The sequence below is a fragment of the Adiantum capillus-veneris genome, chromosome 4, assembly GCF_014529385.1.
Source record: "Adiantum capillus-veneris isolate H3 chromosome 4, ASM1452938v2, whole genome shotgun sequence".
In the NCBI taxonomy this organism is placed as follows: Eukaryota; Viridiplantae; Streptophyta; class Polypodiopsida; order Polypodiales; family Pteridaceae; genus Adiantum; species Adiantum capillus-veneris.
In genome coordinates this window covers 104813453-104831645 of record NC_140934.1, presented here as the reverse complement: position 1 = coordinate 104831645, position 18193 = coordinate 104813453, and the positions used below count along the sequence as shown (strand labels likewise).

Below are 18193 nucleotides of genomic sequence, written 5' to 3'. Positions count from 1 at the left end.
CACATTGGACATCAAAATTAGATAAATAACTGTTTTTAAAATTTTATGATCCAATTCTAGTAGTAAGGTTTTTAATGAGGCCACTGTCTTGGACAATCCTTTGGTCTACCATCCTAATTTTGAAAGGGGTAGGCTTAACCTTCAGAATCCCTAGTTTCTGCCTAACATGCTCTCCCAATATCTTCACTTCGGTACCCCCATCCAAAATGACACCTGATAGTGGCTCCCACTGCTTTTTGACCTTGTAGTTAATCTGAATAACTAGTACTTTTTCATCCCTAATTTCATATAGATCGACTACCATTGCATCTGACTTTCTCTTCCTCTATGGAATTGGTAGCTTCAGGTAATATCCTTTTGATATTATTAAGTTCAATAGTTAGCTTTTGGATCCTTTCACATACTTTGACATATATCTCATCTTGTTCCTTGAGAACTGCTATCTGAACAGGATGACTCTTTCTTTGGAAAATTGTCTTCACAGCGCCATGCCTCTGCTGGCCTCTTGTGTCTTCTAGTTGATGGATCCTTTCGTAGAGATTTAGATTGTTGTTGTTGAACATTTTCTATCCCTACATCCTTTTCATCAAATTCGGTCAAGTTTACCTTGACTTGCCGTACCTCTTTCTTAGCATGCTACTCAGATCCTTTTGTTGGATTCTCAGATGTTGCCTTAACACTGTTCTTACTAGATTCAAAACCTAGGATTTCCACTTTTAGAGCTTTTGAAGCCATCAGTGAAAGACTTTGAATGGTTTTGGCTTCTAAGCATTCTAGCCTCTCTAGCTTCCTTCCCTCATCCTCCACTCCACATCCTAAGTAATCTGAGTTGCCAGAATCCTTTTTGCTTGCCACTCATCCACCACTTTGGCCTTTCCCACATCACCCTTTGTTTCTCCAACTTTTGAGCCTCTTTGCTTTGCTTCATTTGACAATGCCACCGCTCCTAGTGGTAACGCGTATTGGAACTGGCTCTACCACCTTCCCCTCGATCACTTCATCTTTTGAATTGACTAGACATTGGGGTTGCAAAGTATTCATATTTTTCGCACATGTAGCCCGCCCAAAAGAAATTAAGTGACTTCCCCTTCCATCTAAATTATTGGTGTCAGCTCCATTATCGATGTTTTCCAATATTTTTTCTCGTTTGACTGGTTTCGGGTTTGTTAGAGCTATCTTAGAAACATCTTTCCCCTCGTTAAAAGGATGAATTTTGATTTTACAATCATTCCATTGGTGCCTAGAAGCTTTGAACAAGTGCACTGGCAACATTCATCAAAACGATGTTCTTTGAATTTTCATTTTGTGCACTAGGTCTCTACTTTCCCTACTAGAGGTCTAGTCCTAAAGATTTCAGATAACTGCTTGAACAATGTCTCATAGAGAATATTCTCATCCCCTCATCTCTCACTATATTCCAGTAAGAAAGCTTTCTTTAGCTTTTTTGTATGTCCTTAGCTTACAGGTTGGATAAGGATAGTACCATTTTCATGCAGCATCTTTCAAATTTTGTGGAAAATACTTCGTTTACTCATCTTCATCTATATCCTTGAAATCAGTATATTGTTTAGACGCTTGAATATGAACGTCTAAGTCATCTCTACAAATGTCTTTGAAAGTGAAAAATGTTATTCTTAGATCATTGGATCTCTTCCATATCTGGATTTAACGTGATGAAATGGCTCTCTTTCGCGGCATCTGGATTTATCATCTTGATATGGTTATCTCTCCCGATGCATGTGCTTGTCATGATGATCAATGTCTTCTTCCCATCTCTCACTGTAATCATCATTAATCTTTGTAACTGTGTCAAGATCCTTCCCTCGACCAAATTTTGTGTTTGATCATGGTCATTTAATATGCATGTTGGCATCACTAGCATCAGTATGAACTTTTTTTTTGTTCTTTTCAATAGCCATGCGAATGAGAGTGTCTTTCAACTCTCTCTTAGTGTCGTTTTCTTGAATGTGTTGAGTGTTGAGATGTTTGATGCTCCTCAAGCCCTCTTCTACCTAGATTGGTGTCAATTTCTTCACCCTAAGAGCGTGGTTGCTCCTCATCATAGCCCTGCTCTGATTCCTCAGCTATTGTGCCGATATGGTCCTGATCCTTAGCAAACACTGTAGTGTCTCTCTCTCCTTATAGTGGACGATGTGGAGGCATTGTGAATAGCTAGTTGACTCTGAATTTTAAGTTGGAGCCTGGTTTTTTTCAAGAGCTATATGTCACCACTATGATCACCAAAATGGAATGAGTTGGCCACTTGACAACTACTCCAAAGTTAAAGATTCAAAGTTAGATGGCCAATCTCATACCAGATGTCAAAAGATCAAATATTATGAATTCGAAAAAACAACAAATGACATGGACTGAGACAACTGGAGATGTAGATTCAAATTCATAAACCGGTTCAGAAGTACAATTGATAGAGCACTTAGTGCTCATAAACTCTACAAGATACCTAGTGTTTAGAGTTCCAAGAGATAAAAAAGTTCCAATCTCCAAATTAAGATTAATGGGTCCTATTTATAGGTGTTCACTCCGCAGTTTAAGTGACCACACAGAGTATCGAATAACTGCCGATAACTCCTCTCGTCCTATTAAACCCCCGTGAAAAATATTCCTAGAGTCAGTTATCACCTCTTATAGTTCAAACTGTGATGTGTCAATTTTTTACTTTTTGTGCATTTTTCCTTACAAATGATTTTTTTTCCATTTTCATGCCATTTTGAAAAAAAATAAACATGGCCAAACACCATACAAGTTGAGTCGGGAAACATGAGTTAAAAGAGTTTTGGACTGAAAACGCTGTGCTTGTTCCTCTTCTCTTCTGCGCGTTGAGGCTGCCGGGGAGCACGATCCGCGTAAGTCTTCTGTCTTTTCACTGTGGATGCCATAGAATCGTGAGCTTGGTGGGTGAGGAGGACTGCTCTGCGTTCCTAGGAGATTGCGATCTGAGAGAGAGCGAGAGAGAGACGGGGGGGGGGGGGGGGGGGGGGGGGGGGGGGGGGTCTTACCCCCAGTCAGCACGATGGACTGCCTTGTTCGTTTTCATTTGCAATATCATTTTGTGAGTGCTGATAGTTGCGAAGTATGTGTTATCACCAGGCAAACATCTTTGTGTGTGTGCGCGCATGTGTGCGCACGTGCACCCGATGTAGGTGTGAGAAAAGGGCCAAATCAAGGTATGGAGAGAAGCTCAAACTGATTGTTTGCCGCTAAAAAGAATCGTCATGCATGCAAGTTATGAGGGGCTTTAAAATGCTAAGTTTGTGCGTGCAGACAATCTATGCTCACAGTTGTGCTATTGTTAACATTTAGAAGAAGCCCTGTTGAAGCCAACATGCACGGGCACATTTATCAAGCTCACGCTGGCTATTGTTTGTAGGCACAAGTACAAGAACATGGATTGGCAGGGTCAGCAATTGGCAGAGCAGATAATGCAGTATGCGCTTCTGCTGGCAGCGTTGGTTGCTTTTGCGGCAGGATACATGATGGGTTCCTTCCAACTTATGATTCAAGTATACGGTGCCCTTGTAGTTGTTGTTCTACTTGTCGTCGTACCCGACTGGGGCTGCTTCAATCGGCACCCCATGCAGTGGCTCGATCCAAAGGTTGCAGCTGCCGAGTCCACCTCCAAGAGCAAGCCGCCGCAGGTCACTGCCACAAAGAAGCCCTCCTCCAAGGCCTCCAAGAAATAGTACAAGGTAGATCCTGGATACTTTGATGAGGACTCATTATTGTATCATTGACTGTTTTCATATCCTTGATCATTCTCTTAAAGAATTTTACTCTTTTGAGTCTTGAGACGATCAAGCTGCTGACACAAAAACAGTTGTGCACTGACTTTGTTAAACAGGGAGGTAGTGTAAACAAGACAAGAGCTTTGAAGGAAAGTAGTGCTCTTATGAGGTGCCTTGTTGTTACTAGTGATGATCTCTAAGGCTACCACTTACTATGTTTTAATCTTCATTGACTGTTGGAGACTACTTTTCTTTTGCAATTGTTGGGCAAAGTTTGGTGTTCGTTTTATCTTCAGTGACTATGGAAGACCTTCTTTTGGTGGTTTTGATCTTTGTTTCGCTTTTGAGGCACCATTGAAACATGTAAGTGAAGTCCTTATTTTGGGCAGAATGCAGCGATCTAAGTTTTCAAAGGATGGTTCTGTGCTCCCACTCACGTTTTCACTTTTGTGGCCTTCCGAGAGGCTCGTGCCCCCCCTCCCCTTCCCCCCTTCTTCCGGTTTGCATCTGCCATTGTGCTGACCATTTGTTAGAGGTAGGACTTGACCACGAAATTTATCAATAGTTAGTTCCTAGATCTGAATAGTTCATATCTAAGATAACTGTACACTGAAAATGGTCCTCATTGTGCTCAGGGGAATCCTAGGTTTAGTGTAATTCCACCTCCAAATTTTGGAAATTACCTCTAAATTTTAGATATGAAGGTGAGAAAAGGTATATTATTAAGAAGTTTAGTGAAAAAACCTTCAGAGATAGTCTGTTTACCTCTAAAAATTTATGTACGTATGTTTTCCAAGTTTTTGGATTAAAGTTTATTTTGAGCACTAGGACTCCTCAATAGTTGGTTCATAGATGACTTAATCAGCTGCTCTGAGCACATCGTTCACATCCTTCATTGCATATTAGTAACATACATTTATTGCTCGACTCCTTTTAAGTGTTCCTTTATTGGTTCAGGTGCACTTTTGTCCCGATCCCTCTTAGGTGTTCCACTCTAAGCTTCTGTTTCTTTATATTGGAGAATTGCACATAGAATCACTCGCGTTACAACACCGGACTTGAGGTCTTTTAATATATTAAGGTCCATATTGCAAGAGCAATATTTGGAGCTGCCCTGGACTCTCTTTCATGACGTCTTGTAAATTATGAGAACTGTTTTTATAACACCTAACTGGTCAATTATATTCGGGTTCAGAATGGAAGAAAAGAAAAGAACGCATGTGACAAATGCGCTCTCGATACAATCTTCCTATAGCTCATTTGGCAAATTTCCTGTTTGTATTTCTAATATTGATTACAAGCCTCGAGTTGCCATATATTTTGTCAGAATGTCTGTGATATTTGGGAGGTGTTTTTCTTAAAAGAGCTTATATATCAATCTGCCTTCTGAACTTGTTGATTTGTTGATTGATATGTGCCTTTAGAAACTTGAGTGTATATTAGATGGTAAGGTTTTTAATGAACATGTTGATTTGTTTATTGATATGTGCTTTTATGAACTAGAGTGTATAATAATTAGTAGTTGCCAAGAGTTTCGGAGATGGAGAAATGGAAACTGTCTGGAAACAGGAGAAACGGAGGTTTAGTCCCAGGAAGAAACGCGAAATGGAAAATTTTAAGTACAGAACATTAACTTTCATCCTTAACCATTCTATACAATTGATCATCCAAAGCCATAAGAGAGGTATAACAAGGCTGTCACGTGCCAAAAAAAGCCAACAACGGTAAAAAGAATGTTCATTTTGGCCAGTCAACAGAGGCCCCAACATTGACTTGAAAGAGTCCCAAACAACACGTACTAGTTCATGGAAAATACAAGTTGTCCCGTACGTCGAACGTGAACAACCTTATGTAATTTGTTTCCTCAGCTCTATCGACAATAGTAGTGACATCAAAGCGCAAAGCAAATTTACACTTGCATTATCCATGTGTGTAGGCAATTTCAACAAAAAGTGTACAAGAAATTATTGACATCCATGAGAGGAGGGGGGGGGATACCTCGAGCAAGCCTTATGCAAACTGTTCACTTAGCAATATGTGCCAATTTCACACATATGCCCAATCATAAGTAACTTGTACAATTTTGGCCCTCAAAAGCAAGTAAAGGCTGAAATGTCATGAAAGTCCATAGAAATGTGTTTCTAGGAAACAAGAATCGTGAGGAATCAGCATAGCGATTTGAAGTTTCATGCAACGTTCCTACGTGAATTAGGAGAGTACAACCAAGAGGTCTCTTGAAATGTTTCTCTCTCTCAATAGGAGTGTGCAACCATGATATGCAAAGGGCTAACTAGCTCATCACCTGCACCCCTCATACATGCACCCCCCCCCCCCCCCCCCCCCCCCCAATCCAATCTATTTCATTTTGTCACAAGTTTATTTTTTGCGCTCATGTCCTTTCTCTTTGATACCGAGAGGACATAGATGTATGTTGTTTTGTCTTGTATGTTGTCTAGAATACTTTAATAAAGAGCTCTCTCTCTCTCTCTCTCTCTCTCTCTCACACACACACACACACACACACACACACACACACACACACACACACATGCACGCAATAGAATAGTAGAGCTATCCTAATGCACTCTAGCATAAAGATCAAGTAGATTGATTTTGTGCAAAAATCAAGAGTTCTCAATTGGTTTCCAATCAAGAGTAGAGGTATGAGCATGAAATATGGTTGGGTGAGAGCATGCATAATTGCTTGTATTGTGGAAAATTTTTATGGCCTCTACATAGACATGTGATAGTGGTAGAATTGTTTCGAGGCGTGTACATAAATGTATAGGATAAGGTATTGGAGTTATAGATGCATCATTACTTGAAACATGTCTTGTTTTATCCATAGATTGAATACATTGCTTCGCGAGTGTATGACAAGTCCACATTTTCTTCACTCTTCACTTTGCAAACAAAGTCATATCCATGATATGTTACCATGTTGCCACACAAAATAAGATATAGTGCTACTTTGGTTAAAAAAGTATTTTTAAAATTACCTTCCTCATGAACTCGGCTATGTTGTGTTTAAGTCAATGTTTGCTTCCTTTATCCGTGCAGAAAGAAAAATGAATGCATGTGATTGTAGATTGTACTAAAGTACTACATTATTCACCAACCACACCTAAGTAAGTTTCCTTTTGCAAGTGCCCATGATGTCTAGACCTATTTGTTCGCGTGGTCAAAAGATAAGGATCATATTGGCCTTCCATTATTAGGTTTTAGGATTTATCTTGTTAATTTTCCTTCAATTGGAGGCTTGACAAATCTTCTTAATGGTTCATGATGTCTTTTCATGATTTTGTATGCTCCCTTTGTGACTTAGATTTCTTGTCTTGTCATTTCTAGTCCATTTGATCAAAGCAATCTTACACCTCAATGACTACTACAACAAAAAAAAGTAGGCTTAACATCAAGAGCTTGGCAGTGGTGGACATGAATAGCCTTGGCCTTATGCCTATGTTTGATGACATGAGGAGCTTGTACAGCTCATCGACCTTCCACTTTGGCTTCATTATGAAGTTGTAGGTGCAATGTGCTTGCCCGACACATTTTTCGCATTGATCGCATTCGGCGAAAAGCTCTCCTTCTCTAGTCACTAGCCTAGAAGTTGGAATGTTATCAAGTTTTAGTTGTTACTTATCTGTAAAACTTGTTTGTGAAATGTCCTTCTGTTGCTTTTTTTTACTTTACACCATCGACATGCCTCCATGTCCAACTTGATGAGGGTAATCTTTGTTGCTAGGTTCTCTCTATTGAGAAACTTGTGACCATGGCCATGGGATATCAAAAGATGAGCTATTCAATGTTCGTATGCATACAACGCAATCAATAGAAAGCCACGCTCCTCATGTTCGGTGATATGCTCAGAAATATTTGTGCAAGTAGTGATGGACCTAAATGGGTTTCTGATGGAGCTAACCCTTTCATGCTTCCATGAGTTCGAATTTTAAGCATTATAAACATCTCCCTAGGCTCGGTTGAGATAGCTTATGGGATGGCAATTCAGGGTGAAAATTGCAATCAGATTCACTCGGCACAAGTTTTTTAGTTATCCAAACCACACAAGAAGCCCTTCATCAAAAAAGGGTCTTACAAACACAACCTTTTACAAAGAAAAGTGTTACTTGAAGATGCCCTTCAAGATTGGATTCTTGAATAATGGGAACTATAGTGCTTTCTAATTTGACTTTCAAAATCATCTATTTGGCATAATGTGTTGTGATGACTACCATGAGGCTACAATTGGAAATAGAAAGCAAGGCATAGCCCTATTGACAAACTCCAAGCCCTAACAAAGTGTGCCAGGTCATTATTATGAGTTTCATTCCTAGCATTACTCCTCTACTTTTTTTGTATAAATGAAGTAGGGTATATTTTAACATGGGAAAACCTAATAAGGATACGTGTACATTTTGTGATGGGTGCATTCTATAACTATCCATTACACTTATTCTATCTCAATTTGTGTAGTTGTTGTAGGTGTTTGGTACATGCTAAGGTGGAATGTTCACCTACTTGACCACTTTGCCAAAATTTTATTTTTCCATGAGAGCATTATGGTGAAGCTCATAGTGGTTTAAAATTGTTATGCTTTCTTGTCATGATTTTTTTTCTTTACCAAGGAGTGGTTAGTTTTAATAGAGCACACGGTTTTTGTTATAGAATTTCAATAAGGGGTAAAGTTTCATGCTAGTTATTGAACCAAATCTGAAAGGATGGTCAACTAAGGAAGTTTACCTTCCTTGGGAAGTGCAAGGATATCTTGCATTTTTTACCCTTGTGGGTCGCTTAGGCTGTTAAGAGTGCAAGTCAAATGCTTAGAATAGTTATCAAAAAAATTATACTATTTACCATATTTTACAGAGTTTGTTAGCTACCTCTAAAATAGTCCGTCCTCAAAAAAATATAGGGGAAATTATCTGTTTTTTCAAATAGAAGAGAAGGTTGGGGACATATTTTCTCCTAAAGTATAGAGAAGGAATGAGAGAATATTTCTTTAACTAATCCCAAACTAGAAAGCTTATTTAAGTCAAGTGGTTGATTATTTTAGTTAAGTACCACTTAGTGTGGGCTCTGTCCTACTCATTGCAGCATGGATTTTGATCGGGAAGTGAACCTTGTTGGGATCCACATTCACCATCGCGTGCTAATTTGAAGTATGAATAAATGCCTTTACCAAGCCATTATGTGGTGCTTTTCAAAGGTTATGCTCTAGACTCATGACCCTATCAACAGGCAAAGTATTGCAATCAATACCATAACACAATTCTATTCTTAGACTATGTGAGCGCATCAAGTATTCTAACAAAAGAAATTTTACTTTGGCTGAAGAAACGTGCACAATCAAAATTTTTGAGATACATCATCAACCAATAAAATCTACACGGCTGGAAAAGAATTGGAAATCAACTCAAAGATCTACACGTTAGCTAATGCTATAGAAAGCACTATTTATAACATGGGCTTTTTTGCCTTGAGAGCCAACCAAAGCATAGCATTGCTTTGGCTCTGCATACAACAAGTATGTCATCATCAATATAGGTCTTGTAGCAAGCTTCCGTCCCGGCTTTGGAGCACTCACCTTGTAAAATCCTCAACCTTGTGAATAAACAAATGATGGATCCAGAGGAGTCTCTAAGCCAAAGTTTAGAGTCTACCTTTTGTTTTTCACACCTTTTTAATGTTATTATTATTTCATGGCGGTTTACATTAAAAGCACACTGATTATCTCTACGAGTTAATGATACCAAGTATTTATAAAAGAGCTTAGAAATGAAGATCGAGTTTAGATGTAGCACATTCCTTTTACAAAATCAAAGTTTTTACAAAAGCTCTTAAACTTAACAAAAAAATCTCCTCAAAAGATTGAGAAACGATTTAGAAGGTAAAAACTCTAATAGAACAACTTAAAACCTAAGTCTGGTGTATTGAGAATTGTAATATGATTGTTCAATGATTACATAAATGCATATGAGATCTCCAACATCAAATATAGTGGCCACTTGCTTTGTTGACAAAGAGACTTGGGGGCATACAACACAGTGATTAACAATGACAAAATTCGACAATCTTCCTCAACAACTTATGTTTGATGCCCAAATATGTAGACTAAGATAGTTTCAATTTGTAGTCAAAAATTGTATCAAAATGCTTGTCTATGAGAAAAATTGGAACAACAGAGTCAAGTGGAGATTTCATGGAGTCCAAAAACCATGCTCTGCCTATATAAGTGGGTTGATAAAAGTAGAAAATAGTGCTATCTCTTCCTTTTGTCTCTTGTGTATACATTTCTTCTTTAACCTCCATGCACCATAAGTGCCTTCTTTATGCTCTTTTGCACTCATAAAATATGATAAGGAGCATCAGTTGTGTGATATTTTTCAAGTCCTAATACATGGATCACATGCATGTCTATATCAATGCTTGAAAATTTTGGAAACAATATTTAGAAATTGCTTCTTAATGATTAATCACTAATGTGTGAAGTGTGCTACTAAGTATTTTCCACCTTGTTTTAGAACATATGGCTCCTAGGGATTTCTAAAGTGTGGTTCTCCTCCCTATAGGGCATAAGATCCTAGGATTGGTATTCAAACACATGGCTATTCATTCCCTATATTTAGGCAAGGACTCTACCAGGCTATTACTCAAGGGTTCTTCCTCAGACTCGAACAAGAGCAGGTTTGAGCCACTTGCGACCATACCAACAATAAAAGATGCAATGTATTTTTCCATCACCTATTTTTAAGACTCTGTGAGACCAAGGTTTGACTATGTATAAGAACCTAAAACTTTTGCAACTCTAGATTGGGATTCTTGTCCATAACTACTTTTGTTCTGAGAGGATCTTGTCAAGGTTTTAAAATACCCCACCTATGCAATGCAAAAGGAAGAATCTCAAAGTCATGCGGTTTTAGTCTTGTAGTACATGTAAAGGGAGCAATGTCTTGCTCAATCTGTAGTTTCTCACCCACCCATCAAATGTTTAACATTCAAGTTCGATATCATCAAGTAGCACCCAAAAGCTCAAAGATCTACCCAACGAGGCTTGCTCGGTGTGTGTGTGTGTGTGTGTGTGTGTGTGTGTGAGAGAGAGAGAGAGCTTTATAAGCGTCTTCTAAAGACCGAAGTTGGCCTACAACACGACAACATACGTGTGCATCCTCAAGGTCCTCAAGGTCCACACAAAAGGATAAAAGTGTTGAAAATATAACTGCTACATAATAAGACAAGACTGATATTTCAGTGTGCAGCTGTAGGAGGGATGATGGGGATGGAGCTCTAATTCTACATAGTAAGACAGACTGATATTTCGGTGTGAGGGTGTAATGAGGGATGATGGGGATGGGCGTGGAGCTATATTCATAGGGGAGTTGATATGCAAGAGACAGCACAGGAAACATAAACATTTTAGAAACTGCCACCATTCGTTTATCTTTCCTCTCTCTCTCTCTGCAATGTACAACCTTTCCTCATGCTACTTCATCAATGCATCCAAATGCAAGTGGCTTCTCTCATAAGGCAAATACGGCTCCATCTAACATTGCCACTGCACTACTCTTCTATTCTTGCAAATGCAAAATGTTGCCTACTGGCAACAATTACGATGATTATCCTCCAAGGAGAAAATAGGATGCATGGCTAAGCTGAAGGCTTAGGTTAAAACTCAAACAAGGAAACAACTATTACTATTGCACAAGAAATTTAGCTCAACTATGTCAAGAAATCAACACTTGAATGGCTGGTTGCATAGCACAAGCAACAACCAAAGCACTGTACTTAAATGATCCGATAAGGGTATACAAAATACATGATGGCATGACGCCATTTTTTGTGGCATAACATGACGTGAAGCATTGATGAACCAAAGATTTCCCTCTATACACACGCTGTTTTAGCCACAAAACACAACATTGAAGTGCCAAGAGAAGACAGCAATGCCAGAATCCACAGAGAGCTCTTTGATCGAGAATATCCTACCCCGATTGTACTTCGTAAAACAGAAGTGCAATCGTTCCAATGACACAATGGACACAAAAACAGAGGCTCCTCCTTTTGTGCACCCTATCATTTAACACAATATCCTAGCTGCTCCAAAAATCATTGCTGCTTGAGGGTAGGTGTTCAACAAAGATCACTACAGAGGATGCCTCTGTAGGTGTTCTTTAATACTGAGTATCCTGACTTCTTTTGTTTATGTACACCAATACCTCCTATGAAAAACACCTCACTTCATGTATTTATTGAGAAACTTGCGATGGAAATCATTCCTGATAGTGTCATTAATGAAGCGCTTCGCCACCTTTGGCTCACCACGTGCCTGATTCTTGAAAACGACATCATCATCCCACCTTCAAAATGAAATATTGAAAAAAAGAAGTCATGATGGCCTTCTAAAAGGAAATCAAAATGTGAGGGAAATCAACACAAAAAATACACCTTTATTACATTTTAAGTTCTATAATTAACATCAAAATATAATGTATAATATCAAACAAAGGCTGCCTACTAAGTACAAGATATATACCTCCTCTTCACTGAGAAATTTGGATTCAGCAAGGGGTTTCCTCTAACAAGCTCAACTTCTTTTGATTTCAATTCTTCCTCCTGCTTCTGTCTCTCCTGCAAGCCATTGCAGAAGGCAAAGTATGATTACAACCAACAGGTATTACCCGGAACTCCATTTAGACAGATGACTACAACAAATGTGTGAACACCTTTCTCAGTTTTTCTTCTGCTCTTTCTTTCTTTATCCGCTCTAACTCAGCCAGCAGAGCTGCTGTCTCGTCCTCATCATCATCATCGTCGTCACCGTCACTAACTCACCGCAAATCTTTAAATTAGAATCACGATTCAAGACCAGATGCCATGTGCTATGTAAAATCCATACAATCAAAAGGCCTTACCTTTCATCAGAATCACTCTTCAAATCCACATCTGAATCATCAGCATCAATGTTTTTAATGGCTAGCTTCTCCTCTGTATCTCTCCTTGGCCCTGCAGCTAGCTTCCGCATCAGTATATAGCCTTACGACAATACAGTAAGATTCTTCATAAACAAATCCACATTATACCTCCATTTTCCAAGTACAGCATGCTTCCAGCTGTCCCTCTTCTCCTTTCGCGATCATCTATGCAATGAAGTCACCATAAATTTTGAGATCTTTAAAACCCAAACACTCTTTTAAACTGTTAAACAAAACAGCTGTACCACTGTAGCCTCTATCTTTTGAAAAATGTTTCCTTTCCCGGTCCTCTAACTCGTCCCTCAGATTTCTCTTACGCAGGTCATCCTGTGTGTCCTGGCCGTCCTTCCTGGATTCATATTTAAAGAGCTCCGTTAGATTAATAAATAATTTCAGAATTTCTGATTATGAAAATGCTCAAAGCCTTGCCAACTGTACACTGAAAACTTTGAAAGCCAAGCCATCCCTCATACTCTTATCTTTTACATTCATGTGATCAGAAAGGTTCAGCCGACCTTACATACAAACACAAAGGCTAAAGCACTCACACAAAACATACAATCAAGTGATAACACAAACTCGAAGGACAAAAAAGCAAAACTGAATTCGCAAAAGACAAATTCATTTGTGATTTATATCTATTCTTGAAAACCAACTACTACTTTAACATGAATTGCAAAAATTTAGACTATCTTATTGTAATTTGTGATTTATACCTTTTCTTGAAAACCAACTACTACTTTAACATGAATTGCAAAAATTTAGACAATCTTACTTACAATGAAGTTCACCTACTTTGCACAAGAATCCAGCTTTAAATCATTCCATTCAAAAGATTGCGAGAACTTGACATCTTAACTTCAACATCTTATGATGCAGACATAAAAGAACAGGGCAATCTCTTTTATCCTACAAATGGCTGTAAACGACATGACATTCTACACGTAACAGCCATGAACCAATACACCACAAATTTCAACACGATCTCCAAAACTTGACAAGCAACCTTAATTTCAATGCTTGTCCAGACAAGAAGTGAAAGATCATTACCTTTGGCTTAGACAATAATCGCTATGACATCCCTACTCATTCCTCAATACCCAAGAGTAAGATGCAGCTTTGTATACAGGTCGTTCCTGATTAAATTTAATAGTAAACAACCAACCTATCACAACTTAGGAAAACTCTTGATTACTAGCCAGCCCACAACATAGAAACAAAAAACGTTTAGACAAGGGTAATCCGGGGCAATTACTCTTCTTTTTCTTTTTTTGGGTGGGGTGCGGTCTTTTTTTCTTTTCTTTTTTTTCCTTTTTTTGGGAAGGGGGGGGGGGGTGTGCGCGGGCACTATATGTCACAAAAAGGTACATGCCACTACTGTATCCAACTGATGGGGAGAAGAGCCGGCCAAGAGCATCCCGAAGCCAAGACCCAAGCAGAGGGGCCTGGAATCTGCAAAGCTGTACAGATAGGCTGACGTGGTAGTGTACAGATAATGGGCGTGAGGTGGCACTGCGTACATATCAGTCAACGTGAGAATTTTTATACGTTGGGTGCTTTCTTGGCACCAATTATTATTAGCAGTTGACTTTTTACTGTTTTGATCATGCTTTTGGGACCAAGTGCCTAAATATTAGAGGCCACAGTGCCATTAGGACTCAAATTGTTGAATGGGCTCACATGAGAAGTTGTAACCAACAGTTTGATCAATATACAAAGAAAGTACTGCAACAGGCATCTGATCGAGAGGCCAAAATCTGAGTGGGAAACTCCTCGAGAAAATGCGAGAGAGAGAGAGAGAGAGAGAGAGAGAGAGAGAGAGAGAGAGAGAGAGATTGCTCGAACCAACCAACTTGGCAATGAATTAGAACATTATTCCAATGGGGGCTAGGGGTTCTTTTATACCCCTCAACTCAATTGCCCGACCCAAGTCTCATGTTAAATAAGAAAAAAAGAACCTAAAAATGACAAAATAAACAAATATGATCACATTGGGCATTCATTTGAGATACATAACTTTACAACCCTCTCTACAACTCATAGTGGACATATGTGGGAAGACCAAATCGATGAAGAGACTACTCGATACACCTTGGATTTGCAACCAATAACTTGTCACCCAAAACAATGTCATCTTGAGCATCGGTTACCTCATCAAAGTTGAAATGTAGACCACACTACGTCCAAAAATCCCTATTCGTGAGCCGTGAACACATCATGTCCAAGATTTTCAAGACAATGAACTTTGCAGCACACCCTGTCCATAATCCGGCCAAAAACAATGAATTGTTTGTAGCACATCCATAGTGTTTGCATATGTCACGTTGGTTCCTTGCCAAATGCAATATGCTTTGAACTCTGACACACAAGCCCAAAACATAAATGGCTTGAACTCCAACACGAGCCCAAATCAAGTGTTAAGAGCACCACATGCCCCTCTTTGCCACTCACGTGGCTCTCTCTAGTTGATAGAATTTCGAATTGCTTTTTAACACAACAGTGGATCCGTAGCATATAAAGCCGAGGAAATCGTGTTTTGACAATGTTGGTAGAAACACAATTGCTAGCCACTATAAGCCTTTGGTTGGTATGGCAGCTGAGAATACTCTCAAAATCACCAAACCTTCAATACCGCTTTGAAGAGTCGGCAACAATTGAATTTAATTCAATAGACAATTTGCAGCAGCTTAATCTTTGAGACTGTAGCCTTTATAAGTGTGAAGGCCTTCTTGATTAGAGGCCTAATGACCAAATAAGGTGGCCACTTGAAATAAAGTGTGAATTAAAAAAGGCAAAAAATCGCGAGTTCTATAGCAGACAACGCCGTCCATGGCGTGGATAGAGAGTTATGCTCGCAACGGGCTGAGGAGGCTGAATGAGGAGACGATGACTTAGGCCAAGGCGAATTTACTGATGCTCATTACCGCCAAAAGCCTGCATGTCGTTGAAGCTTCTTTCCCCCTTTGCCAAGGCTGCTCCCGCACAGTTGAGTGGATTCGAGGCCAAGCAAGGTCTTCAAGCTTTGATACCAGTGTTAGGCTAGTGTGGCTATGGCGGGTGGAGCCTTGGTGTAGCCATGGCAAGAGAGGAGATTGACCGTGCAGAACGAGAGCAAAGAGAGAGATAGGAGTTTCGACACAGTATTGTAAAAATAATGCTATGCTTATTATTGATTGTTTTTGTGTGAGACCTTACATATAAAAGCAAAAGTTGCCATGCACACTCCACATAGACTGGACTTTCCTCTGTATGCTATAAGGGGAGTTTCGCACGGGCTTAGACCACAGGGCTTGAATCCAACACCAGAGAGGTGACCTTCCCTGCTCCCTATATGGGGCCTACACCTGGCTGCCCGACCCAGCCCTCAGTCCCCCACGTTGGATATAAATAGGAAAAGCTAAACAAAAGGAAAAAAGGGCAATAATTGTGCCTAAAATACTCCCAGCCTACAAGAGCCTATATGGCCATGGAACCAAGCCAAAACCCGAGCTAAACATGGCTAAACACAACCAGACATGAGAAAACAACCTCACACTAGCTGAAGATAGCCACAAAAAAGCCCTCACTCCCTAACACCTGTTCTTGGGAGAAACTGGGGCCGAATGGACGAATCTAGAAAGATGCCCGACCTAAAAAAAGACCTAAAAATGACAAAACTAATAAATAAGATTACATTGGGCATTCACTTGAGATGCATAACTTAAACAACTCTGCCCCACTACGTCTTGTCTCAAGAGTTCTCTTTCACTTCAGTTTTGGATATTATTGTACTGTTTTTCACTAATTGTCAAGACTCGCCAATTTCATAAGTATCTTTCTTATACCATAGGATGCCTACATCCATTATGTCAAACTCAGATATTCTAATGTCATGTTTATTTCAGATAGCCTGGTTTGAGAATTGAGGAACTACACTCAAGTTTTCTTGACCATTTCATTTGCAAACAGACAGGCAGTTAGAAATTTCAAATTCAATTGTTTTAACTTTGTTGAGAAGCTATGTGTCTGATCACACCTTTCAGTGGGGTCGATAACTATCAAGTTTTCTTGACCTTTTCATTTGCAAACAGACAGGCAGTTAGGAATTTCAAATTCAACTGTTTTAACTTTGTTGAGAAGCTATGTGTCAGATCACACCTTTCAGTGGGGTAGATAACTATCAACTTATGGAGTTTGCATACAACAACACATACACCCTTCCACAAGAAAAGCCTCTTTTAAGATTGTGGAAGGAGGAAAAAAGGGTACACCCATCTTGTCCACCAAGGAGAAGATCTTCCAAGCTTACCACTTTGTGGAAGTTTTAGACATATCCTCTAGCAAGGTCAAGGAAGCTCTTCATACGTCACACGAAAAGCACAAGAGGAAGGTCAAGGAAGCTCTTCATACGTCACACGAAAAGTACAAGAGGGTGACAGACAGGCATTAGAGAGCTCTGTAGCTCAATGAGGGAGATTGGGAACTATCTTGCACTAGAGCTCTTCATTAGAGCTAAGCTCACATGTAATTTCTTACAACTAAAGTCCATTCTCAATGCTAAATCTAGCTCCCTTAATTTCATCATTGAAACTCATCATCGAGTATGTGCATAAAGGATTAGGGGTAAGCTCACATTTGGCCTACTCCTAATGCTAATCCTAGCTCTCGTAATTTGATCTTCAAAACCAATTTCATGCATCCTCTTAGTCCTTAGGCCAGCCCAAATGAGAACCTCAGTGCTTGTGGGTGACCCTCTAAGAACTTCCACCGTTGCCCATGAGCTCCTTTTCTTTATGATTTGCCCCATTTTTCTAGCATTTGTGTGCCCGTGTCTTGCTGTGCTTTTGTGCTGCAAACATGGCATCCTCAAACACCTCGACTGCTTTAACCCTAGATTGTATTTTCATGATAGCACAAGGCATCACCCGTCTGTCTGAAGTAGCCAGAAACATGAAACAAGACAACATGCGATAACAGCGTGAACGCACAGTTGCGCACGCACAAACCTGATGAGCATAGATCTCATAGATGAACTAGCAGGTAGGGGATCACCTTGTTTTCAGTGTGGTATGAGAAGCAAGATCTCGGGAGGAGAATTTCTGAGAAGGGCCGAACATACGCGTGCCACCCTGTTCCTGCCCTCCTTTGGCTGGAGCCCATGTCGGCCGCGCCGCTGTTGTCATCCTTCTTCCTCTCGCGACTCAGACGGAAGGTCTCGTTGCAAAGCTTTCCGCTACCGTCTTAAGCCCGACGAACTACAATTGGGTGAGTCTCGTTGCAAAGCTTTCCGCTACCGTCTTAAGCCCGACGAACAACAATCGTATCTAGTGGGTGGGTACAGCAAAAAGTAATTAATAAAACCCAAAAGCAAAATTCCCCTCTAATTTGTGGAAATTCCCAAAATACCCCTCAAATTCCAAAAATACCCTCCATACTTTGTCAAAAATTCGCAAAAATGCCCTTCAAATTTTCCAAATTTCTCAAAATGCCCCTAGATAAGAG

At 39.7% G+C, this 18193-nt stretch overlaps 2 protein-coding genes across 4 annotated transcripts; one reads left to right on the top strand and one right to left on the bottom strand.

Moving 5' to 3' along the window:
• The first annotated feature begins 2733 nt into the window (after window positions 1-2733).
• On the top strand, window positions 2734-4025 carry LOC147459734 (Microsomal signal peptidase 12 kDa subunit (SPC12)). 3 transcript variants are annotated; one of them, XM_086510954.1, is made up of 3 exons: window positions 2734-2864; window positions 3389-3707; window positions 3860-4025. In XM_086510954.1, exon 2 carries the CDS (start codon window positions 3405-3407, stop codon window positions 3699-3701), a length of 297 nt encoding a protein of 98 aa, XP_086367080.1. In that variant the 5' UTR covers window positions 2734-2864; window positions 3389-3404; the 3' UTR covers window positions 3702-3707; window positions 3860-4025. The 3 variants fall into 3 exon arrangements, with proteins under 3 accessions (XP_086367080.1, XP_086367081.1, XP_086367079.1); XM_086510955.1 differs by having other exon boundaries at window positions 3836-4025; XM_086510953.1 differs by having other exon boundaries at window positions 3389-4025.
• Window positions 4026-11684: 7659 nt separating this feature from the next.
• Window positions 11685-17985, bottom strand: EMB2769 (Cwf15 / Cwc15 cell cycle control family protein). Its single transcript, XM_086510952.1, has 7 exons — window positions 17744-17985; window positions 12958-13061; window positions 12821-12877; window positions 12653-12743; window positions 12464-12563; window positions 12274-12368; window positions 11685-12097 (listed from the first exon to the last, which is right to left on the bottom strand). The coding sequence occupies exons 1-7, from the start codon at window positions 17872-17874 to the stop codon at window positions 11974-11976; spliced, it is 702 nt and encodes a 233-aa protein (XP_086367078.1). The 5' UTR covers window positions 17875-17985; the 3' UTR covers window positions 11685-11973.
• Window positions 17986-18193: the final 208 nt, after the last annotated feature.

Coding starts and splice junctions, on each gene's coding strand:
- EMB2769 (XM_086510952.1), bottom strand. CDS start 17,874: ATGACAACAGCGGCGCGGCCGACATGGGCTCCAGCCAAAGGAGGGCAG. Junction 13,062..17,743: donor CATACCACACTGAAAACAAG/GTGATCCCCTAC, acceptor ATATGAATCCAG/GAAGGACGGCCAGGACACAC. Junction 12,878..12,957: donor AAAAGATAGAGGCTACAGTG/GTACAGCTGTTT, acceptor TTCATTGCATAG/ATGATCGCGAAAGGAGAAGA.
- LOC147459734 (XM_086510954.1), top strand. CDS start 3,405: ATGGATTGGCAGGGTCAGCAATTGGCAGAGCAGATAATGCAGTATGCG.